The 8,872-nt window shown below is 44.7% G+C and overlaps 1 protein-coding gene across 4 annotated transcripts in view; it reads left to right on the top strand.

The window, feature by feature from the left end:
• Positions 1-731: 731 nt before the first annotated feature.
• kcnc2 (potassium voltage-gated channel, Shaw-related subfamily, member 2) overlaps positions 732-8,872 on the top strand; it is a 124,454-nt gene continuing 116,313 nt past the window's right edge. For 2 of the 4 annotated variants that reach the window (XR_006052852.1, XM_005944954.3), the window contains exon 1: positions 732-2,151. Coding sequence is in view for 3 of the 4 variants with exons in the window: in XM_005944954.3 (XP_005945016.1) it covers positions 1,597-2,151 (555 nt within the window). In the remaining variant the exon portion in view is untranslated. The remainder of the gene's footprint in view (positions 2,152-8,872) is intronic. The other 2 variants (XM_042213218.1, XM_005944955.3) reach the window with 2 other exon arrangements.

An 8,872-nucleotide genomic window follows, 5' to 3' on the forward strand; every position in this document is an offset into this window, starting at 1 on the left:
CATGGAAGGATGCTCAGACTGGTGAGTCTGAGACAGCTCTGCAGGGCCTCGTTTGCTTTCATCAATAAATAAAGAATACATCAAAAACATAACAGTAGTAAAGGAAAATGCTACACAGAGTTTTATATCAGAGTAAAGAAAACTACATGCAGAGTTGCACGATACTGGCTCATCTGCAACCACAGTTATCCCAGACGATTATAGAATATGAATTTTATATTATAACTGTATGTCACTGAATGTTGTCAAGTATGATTTGCACTTTAAAATGTATATTCAAAAAACAGAACCCAATTTTTATGACACCTATTAAGCTGATTGTGAAAGGAAGTTACTGCCTTCAGTTTTCATGCTGGTCACTTTGTTTCTTCGTCGGGATTGTGCAAAGATTTTCTTGTCCTTTGTAAAAAAAACATAAAAATGCTCCTTTGTGTGATATAAATGTGAAGTCTTTACTTTGGCTTTTCATTTACAAACATACTAAGTGCTGCTGTAAACAAACACTTTCTATGCAGGTTTTATTCAGTATCTGAGCCATAATTGTCTCTGTCCAGCTAGATTTTGTAATGCACCACCTGTACAATGCAGAGGCAGCTGTTGTTGCTTCTTCTGCCACTGTTAACACAGTTTTGGTTTTGTGGTGGCAGAGGACGGATCAGCTCCTCCGTCCCAGCCTGCCCTTTACGCACTAAAGCTTTAATCGGTGCCCTGGTTACATGATTACTGTCTGTGTGTCGGCCCCTGTTATTCTCCTGTTTAGTTGAGCGTTATGACTAAACTAATACTTTACTGTCACGTGTTTTCGCTACTGTGCGTGTGATGTGCTGTCAGGAGGACAGATGTCTTCTTTAAGGTCAGTATTTCATTCATCTGCACACATTTATAGGCAAACCTTTACAACAGGTGTCTCTGTGGTGCTGCCTCTGCATGAACACACATGAAGTCCTCGTAGATGTATTTAAACCATCACTCATAGCGAGCTGTGCGATCTGTGCTGAAACTGGAGCCTCCTGGAGGCTCTTTTTCTTTCCTGGGTGGAAATTTCCTCTTCAGATTCTTTGATCGAGTCCAAACCGTGACGGCACGGAAGACGGGCGCAGATCAACGTCCTGATTTTCTGAAGCAAAGAGTGAGGCGGTGCCACAATGGGTGACTTTAATCATGTGATAATATGTAAGGTGTCGACACGTTACACATTTTAAGTAACGAGCCCGACGATGACGAGCGGCTGTGCGTCTTGGACGCCGGAGACGCGCAACGGCATGAGGAGCTCAGTCTGTTTGGAGCCACCGGCTGAGATCATTCATCACTCCCAGCACTGACCGACCGGCCGACTGAGCAGATAGCGGGATACAAACAGACTCCTTATGTCTCTGTGAAATATCCGTCAACAAAAGATGGATGTCCTCCTCGCCCCCCCCAAAAGATACGACAGCGACGGGTGAGTGAAATCGGAGATGCTGCGCACGGCGGCCAAAATCCCGGAGCTTTTGTGAACAGGGCTGTGGGTGTGTGCGCATCAGGCTCGCTGTTAAACCTTCAGACTGCATTCGCCAACTTCCCCCGCTTTCATCAAGTCATGTCTGATACAGAGCGATGGGCAAGTTTGACGACAACGAGAGGATAATCCTCAACGTCGGGGGGACGAGGCACGAGACCTACAAAACCACCTTAAAGACGCTGCCGGGGACGCGACTGGCCCTGCTCGCCTCCGATTCGGACATCGACTCCGTGCTGGATCAGCTGCAACAAGTCCCCGGCTTCATCGAGTACAACGCGCGGACCAACGAGTACTTCTTCGACCGTCACCCGGGCGTCTTCGCCTACGTCCTCAACTACTACCGCACCGGCAAGCTTCACTGCCCGGCGGATGTGTGCGGACCGCTGTTCGAGGAGGAGCTCTCCTTTTGGGGCATCGATGAGACGGACGTGGAGCCCTGCTGTTGGATGACATACCGACAGCACCGGGACGCGGAGGAGGCTCTGGACGTGTTCGAGCTCAACGTGGACAACGGAGACGAGGACGACGAGATAGGGAAGAGACTCGGCATCGAGGACGTGGCTGCCGACGGGAATGTCAGCCTGTGGAGGAAGTGGCAGCCGGTAATCTGGAATCTGTTCGAGGACCCCTACTCATCCAGGGCGGCGAGGGTAAGAGCGCACCGCTGCGTCTGAGGCTCTCCAAAACACACAATGAGCTCCACTCTGCTAACTCTTTGCCTTTCATTCACAGAAACAAACAGCAGCTCACGCTGTTAAGGGTAGCTCCACAGTTTCACTGCATGAGTCAAATTCACAAGTTGGCAAGTTGTCTCGAAACTTGTCCACCTCCCCCAAAATGTGAGCGTTGCGCTCCTGAAGTGTTTTCTTTGCAACCAAAGCTTTACTGTGAATAGGAAGAACCCACTGCTTTATAGTGAATCCTGCTGGTTTCCAGATTTAATTATGCCACTTTAAAAATAAGCAGATTTTTCCAGTCATGATCAAACAAGGTGCCAACAGGGTGGATATTCATAGCAGCAGTGTTGTATCCTGTATCTGTCTCTCAGTGCTTCCTGTTTATCGGCCCCAGCTTGGGAAATATCACTCCATCACTGACACTATTTAGATCACAGCCAGCCTTTTCTAATAAACTGCATCTCAGCACTGCTCCAAAGAAATGTGTGGGACTTTCATCTTTTCTAAAATTAGAGCAGTGCCTCGTGCTGGGAATAATAGTGATGTCAACTTATAGGCCACATGTGGCATCTTCATCTTTCCTTTCTGCTCATCTTTTAGTTATTTTAGACTCGAGCACAATGTGAAATCAAAGGATTTAACCACCCGGCTCACGAGGCTTGTTGTTTACTGAATGTGCAACACCAAGATGTTAGAACCAACCCAGACAAGCACATGCTGCCCTCAGGTGTTATAAATCAATCAGCAAAAGTTTGGGAATAGTTCATTCAGTCTCTCTGCAGAAGTCCACATCTGGAACAGCTGCCTGTCTGCTTTCAGAGCAGGAGCTGTGGTAAGCTCGCCTCAGGCTGCTGGTATATTCTGGGGCAAATTGTTCCCTCATTGGCTGATTGATGTGCTGTAAGAGGGAATATGAGCAAGTTGTGATGTCATGTTGTGTAAATGGAAATGATGCCTCACAGTCTTCAGGATGTCTCAGACAGCATGCTGCTGCTGCACAGGTTTGAGTGATGTAGGTGATTTGAAGGGTAATTAAACACAAAGACAGCGACGCAGGAACAAAGCGCTCTGGCGAGGTTTGATCTAAGTGTCAGGGCAACGAACATCTGACCTGACATCACTGTTCAGGGTGTGGTTAGAGGTCAGGGGGGCTGGAAGAGCTCCTGAAGTGCTCATAGCTGAGGCCACATAAACCAGGGCTCAAATCTGTCACATAGAAATGAACGGCATCATGTTTCACTGTGTGTGGTTAAAGGAACGTGTCAGTATCACATTATTCTTCCTCCACTCGTACCTGAGTGACCTGGCATAATTTACAGTTCAAATGAAACCTTGTTTATGTCGTGCTGGGACTCTGTGCAGTCTCTCTGCTTATGCACTGTCTGACATTTTTAACTAACTGTCTTCTGATTCGCTGTCTCATAAATGTAAGGCAGATAGTACTATCATGAGAAGACTACATCAATCATATGGGATGTGTTTGACATCAGAGAGCCACAGATAGAGAAGAAAACTGTCTGAAACGAAGCTTTTACAGTAACAGTATATTGTTTCTGTTACATGCATATATTATGTATAGAAAAAGGCATGATAAATTAGGTCCACTTTGTTGTAATGGAGCTGTTTGTTGTAACCACAGTGAATGAAAAAGAAACATAAATAAAAAAACGCAGTGCTAAAACGAGGCTCCCACTGTGGACGTGAATCAGAGTTCTGCTTGACAGTATTGTGATATTTTGCAATGCCAGCGCCACTCCTCACACCTCCTTCATCAGCCTTTCAAAAAGAGCATTTTGTCTTGGTGTCCATTGTTGCTGCAGCTGCTGTGTCAAAGCTCTGATGCCAGCTTGTTTCTCTCTGCGACACCAGCGGCACTACTTGATCATCCATCTGTGGATTTAATACAACTATTTGTTTCAACACACTGTGATCTTGATGTTAGTACAAGATTAATATTTCTCTTAGCATTATTTAAAATAAATACATTTTGAAAAAATACAGGCAGCGCAGTAAGCACAGCAACAAGAACGTCCTGGGTTTGAATCCCCACAGCTGTGAGTGGTTGTGTCTCAGTCTTGTGACAGGCTGGCCACCTGTCGCCTCGCAGTGCTAGCCGGGATAGGCTCCAGCACCCGCCACCCTGGAGAGGTTGGATGGACTTGAATATCTGTTAGCTGATATTGTTTTTATTTCTTTCTGAAGTTGGTTTTCCCACATTTGTAAGTTTTTACAGCATTTATAATATCCAAAATGTCAACAACCACTGGTCTTTAAACCGGGGACAAAATCATCTCAGAGAAGATCGGCAAATAGAAAGGTGGTGAAGGCTCCTGCAGTGCCACTTGGAAACTGAATATCCTCACCACGGCACGATTGTTGCATCCAGTACAGCCCTTTAGCTTTTTCACCCATAATCCTCGGAGGCTCTGAAGGCGTCCGTAAGTCAGGCACAAATGCTCCGCCCACAGGCTGATATTAGGCTAGATATAACCTACAGCTGAGGGAAAATATGCTTTTATCTTTTTTGGTGAAAACATGTAAGCACAAAGTAGATTTCTGTGCTTCGAGCATTTATCGTACCGCGTCTGTACAGAACAATAAGAGCTGCTGTTATATATTCACCACACATCCTGCTCATTGATAAATTTCCCCTCAGTATGTTTGAGTGTTTGCTTTTCCTTTCGTCAGTAAGCTGAATCAGACTCTGCCTTCTTCACGCAGCAGCTCGTCCATCTAAAAAGAGAACAGCAGAGTCCGTTTTCACCATTATATCATTCCTCCTCTTCAGCGTCTGCAGGACCACCATGAGGTTGATGTTTAAATAAAGAAAGCAGAGTTGTTGCCTCGCACAACAACTCATCAGACAAAGTTTGCCGTAACAGCAGGTGATAAGGCAAACATACATTTCTTAATTATGTTGTACTGATACGCTAATTCTATCATAATTCTGTGGTGAGATAAGAATTGTTCCAGTTCTGAAAACTGTGAAAAATTGCAGAAAAGCCAGAATATCAGTGTAAATTTGTTCACTCGTGGAATTGCTACGAGCCCATGTTCTCAGGTCAGAGGAGTCCTCAAAGATCAGCAGGAAATGTAAATGTCCTTTCACTCCTCATTTCAGAGTCTGACTCTATAATTTTACCAAAGTGGAGGTGCTGGGCGGGATGAGAGTGTGTGGGTGGGCAGGTGACCTCGCCCCAGATCGCTTGTCCTCCTCTTTCAGTCCATCAACAGACTTTGAGCGAGGATGACGGCAGGGAATTTTTCCTGTGTGTGAAAAGGCTGACGTTCCCACACAAATTTGAGCTTGGATTTATTTCACATCATTAATCTGTAAATGGAAACTCTAACTGATGGGGACAAAATTCAATCTTTCCAGCCTTTTGTTCCTCCAGACGTGGCTGCTAATTTCTTGGAAGTGTTTCTTGGCGATTACCCTGCTGACAGAGGAAGGAGCAGACGTGTAAGAGGTAAATATTGAGTTAGTCTCCGCGTCGCTTTAGTAGCAGGACGGAGTAGATGGAGATGAATGCTCGTGTTTACAACACGCATACGTCTGTCTTCCTGTAGCAACACTAACCAACCGTATTTTCCTGCCACCAGTACAATAGAGAAGCATCTGCTTCTACGAGCGCCTTCAAACCTTTATTGTCTCCATGAGAATCACATTCCCTCACTGTGATGTGATAATTGCAGCCTTTTTCTTCTTGTTTAAAGCACTCCTGTAGCATTAAAGACCAGCTGGCGTATGGTTAACCTGATAATTCAACTCTTACACAAGTGTTCGGTGTGTGCCTGAAAGAACCCCCTCAGGGCATTAATCTACTCCCTGACAAGGTGTTAAGGAGAGAAGGAAGGGAAATGATCCTCCAAGGAAAGGAAGCATGTCGTTTGAGTTCACCTCCAGCCCTGACACCACAGCGGGGACAGCGTTAACAGTGAAGTGCTCTTTAACAGCAGGAAGATGAGACGCGACTGGATCCTGTTTGATTTGGTTTATGTCATTTAATAGAAACAAGAAAACTTTCATATGTTCTGTTTTCATTTTGATGATTATCTCATAGCGCATGAAAAACATCAGATGTCAGCCTCGTGTACGACGATCCACCACAGACCAACAGGAATTTAATTATATATATGAAAAACAACTTTTCCTTAATTTTGTGAGAGTTACTGCTAACGATGAAGTTCCTCTCGTTGGACTGAAAGTCCCGGTGGTGTCTGTCAGACTCACTGTCACATTACACGTGTGCATTAACCTAACGCAAAATTTCAGCTCTTCTTACATTCATTTGGAGATTATTTATGTTACAGCTGTTACAGTTTTTAGTTAGGAAACCTGTAAAAGTAACTTCAAGTCCCGCCACATTACTATTACTCTACACTGTGTCCTTACATATGCAGAGCTCCCCATCGTCAAAGCAGTGTTGTCAGGTACAGCCAGCTAGCATCAGCCCTGAGCTTCAGGCTCACTGTAATCAGCAGTGTGGGGCATTAGTCTGTGTATAAGGATCGTAATATTCAGGTCAGGTAATCACAATCTATTATGACATAAATCTAATCAAAGCTCATTTCCAGTGTAATTTTCAGTGATAAACCACTAAGAACCCAGCCTGCTGTACAGCATTGGTTACATATGGCTAATGCATCTGTATCGCAGGGTTAACAAGAAGTATAGTCCCTTTGCTAGCAATTGTTACAAACTGAGTAAACACAGAAAGAATGAGTGCATTTGACTCAACAGCCATCCAGCATTTTGGCTGTGCTGCGCTAAAACGAGTTTAGACAGCAGAGGAACGAGTTGTTTTCACCTGCAGGTGGTTATTTCTCAAAAAACTACAGTTAAAAGTCACTTGTTCCTTTGAACATAAAGATCTTCTAATGCAACTACACTGCAGTGAACAGGGTTTAAGAACCAAAGTTCTGACTCTGTAAGCATATACAGCAGTAGTCTAAGGAGCTTGGAAAGAAAAGCGTCTGGACTTCAAGAAGTCCAGGCGCCCACTCACATCCTGGGCCATCTGATCTCAGGAATTTGCATGATAAGGTGGGGCCAGGTTTCACAATGAGCTCACCTGAAACCAGGGCTGGACTGGGACAAAAAATCGGCCCGGGCATTTTGACTAGAGACCGGCCCACCAAAAATGTGAAGAGAGATGTGGTGCTTTGTGGAACTTCTTTTAATGAAGATGGGTTTTTTATTTCGCATGGTTTTATTGAAATTGTATATGCCTGACGAGTTTTTTGGAGATCATGTTTACCTTCTATCATTGCTTGGTACGGTAATATGTCCCTGAATAATAAGACCAGACTTAACAACCTGGTTAAAGTGGCTGGCAAGATTTCAGGGAGGTCTCAGGTCCAGCTTGTGGACTTTTATAACAGGCAGGTGCTGAGGAAGGCAACCTCTGTCCTGTTGTGTTCAGATCATCCTCTCTTTAATGATTTTCAACTGCTTCCATCAGGTCGTCGTTATAAAGTGCCTGCAGTGAAGACAAAGAGACATAGATTGTCTTTTGTACCTAGTGCTATTATCATAGTTAATAACACTAAACCATAAGTGTTGTTGCCATTGCACATTGCACTTTTTTGATGAAAAATCTAGGTTGTTTTATCAGGCTTATATTATATTATTTGATTTGATTAGATTTTTATTGATTAGCATTCAAATATCTCAGTGAAAACAGAACAAAGATCTACCACAAAGCAAGAAAGCATGAGACAAGGCTAATCAAAAGGTATTGGCTGAAGCATTTGCTTATTACGCCAACCCTTTTAACAAAATATCTTTTTGCATGCAGCTCCTGTACACAGGGCTCTTGGTGAGGTGACGTGTTGGTTGTCTGTTTGTTTGTTTGTACGGACATACTGCAAATCAATTTCCCGTTAGGGACAATAAAGTACGGGCAGCACGGTGGCACGGTGGTTAGCACTGTTGCCGCACAGCAAGAAGGTCCTGAGTTCAATTCCTCCATCAGGCCGGGGTCTTTCTGTGTGGAGTTTGCATGTTCTCCCCGTGTTTGCGTGGGTTCTCTCCGGGTACTCCGGCTTCCTCCCACCGTCCAAAGACATGCAGCTTGTGGGGATAGGTTAATTGGATAATCCAAATTGCCACTAGGTGTGAATGTGCGAGAATGTGAGTGTGTTCTGTCCCTGTGTGTTAGCCCTGCGACAGACTGGCGACCTGTCCAGGGTGTACCCCGCCTCTCGCCCTATGACAGCTGGGATAGGCTCCAGGCCCGCACCCTGAAAAGGATAAGCGGAAGCGAATGGATGGATGGAAATAAGTTACCATTGCATTGGCTAACTTTGCTAGATCCGCCCCTGCACAGTTACGTCAGCTGCGTAGAAAAAGATCCTGGTGTAGAAAGTAATATTAAATAAATTCTAACAACAGCTTATCAAGCTTAAACGTGCTGCTGTTGTTCAGCCGCTGGTTTCCTCTTTCTGGCGCGAAGTGAGCAATAAACAAACAAGAGAGACAGACTCGACAGAAAAGCCGATCAGCTGATCATTGATCAGTTTCATGATTGAAGTAGCAGCAAGAAGACGCAGTCGCTCCATATATCGGTTGTTAAGCTTAACGCTGGAATGCTTTACAAACATTCAGAGATGAACTTACACACTTGCTTTACTTCTCTCTGGGGTAACTTCATCGGAGATGAAATGCTGGTTTGGTAGCGAGGCTACAAAC

This window comes from Haplochromis burtoni, unplaced genomic scaffold (genome assembly GCF_018398535.1).
Source record: "Haplochromis burtoni strain Fernald_Lab_line unplaced genomic scaffold, NCSU_Asbu1 Contig_427, whole genome shotgun sequence".
Lineage (NCBI taxonomy): Eukaryota > Metazoa > Chordata > Actinopteri > Cichliformes > Cichlidae > Haplochromis > Haplochromis burtoni.